This window comes from Morone saxatilis, unplaced genomic scaffold (assembly GCF_004916995.1).
Source record: "Morone saxatilis isolate NCDOM2014 unplaced genomic scaffold, NCSU_SB_2.0 Contig12, whole genome shotgun sequence".
Lineage (NCBI taxonomy): Eukaryota > Metazoa > Chordata > Actinopteri > Moronidae > Morone > Morone saxatilis.
The window spans coordinates 21138360-21138623 of NW_023339674.1; the positions used below are offsets into that span (position 1 = coordinate 21138360).

At 38.6% G+C, this 264-nt stretch overlaps 1 protein-coding gene across 1 annotated transcript in view; it reads right to left on the minus strand.

Annotated features, from left to right (window-relative positions):
• pdgfra (platelet-derived growth factor receptor, alpha polypeptide) overlaps positions 1–264 on the minus strand; it is an 18149-nt gene that overhangs the window by 11223 nt on the left and 6662 nt on the right. The window contains exon 8 of the mRNA XM_035653107.1: positions 36–151. Within this exon, the coding sequence (XP_035509000.1) occupies positions 36–151 (116 nt within the window). The remainder of the gene's footprint in view (positions 1–35; positions 152–264) is intronic.

Below are 264 nucleotides of genomic sequence, written 5' to 3' on the forward strand. Positions count from 1 at the left end.
TCTATCTATCTATCTATATACACTATCTTTCTCACCTTTAACTTTGAGGGTAAAGGAGAACTGAGCAGTGCGGGAGCCACTGATGGCTGTGATGGTATAATTTCCGTTGTCTTTCTCGAGAGGCTGCCGTAATGTCAGAATGCTTTGATACCTGCGAGAAGAGTAAATAAAAAAAATCAGCATATAGGCCAACTTTTATTATTTAAGGGAGTAGCTGACTATTTGAGAAATATGCGTATCTGCTTTCTCGTTGAGAGTTAGATA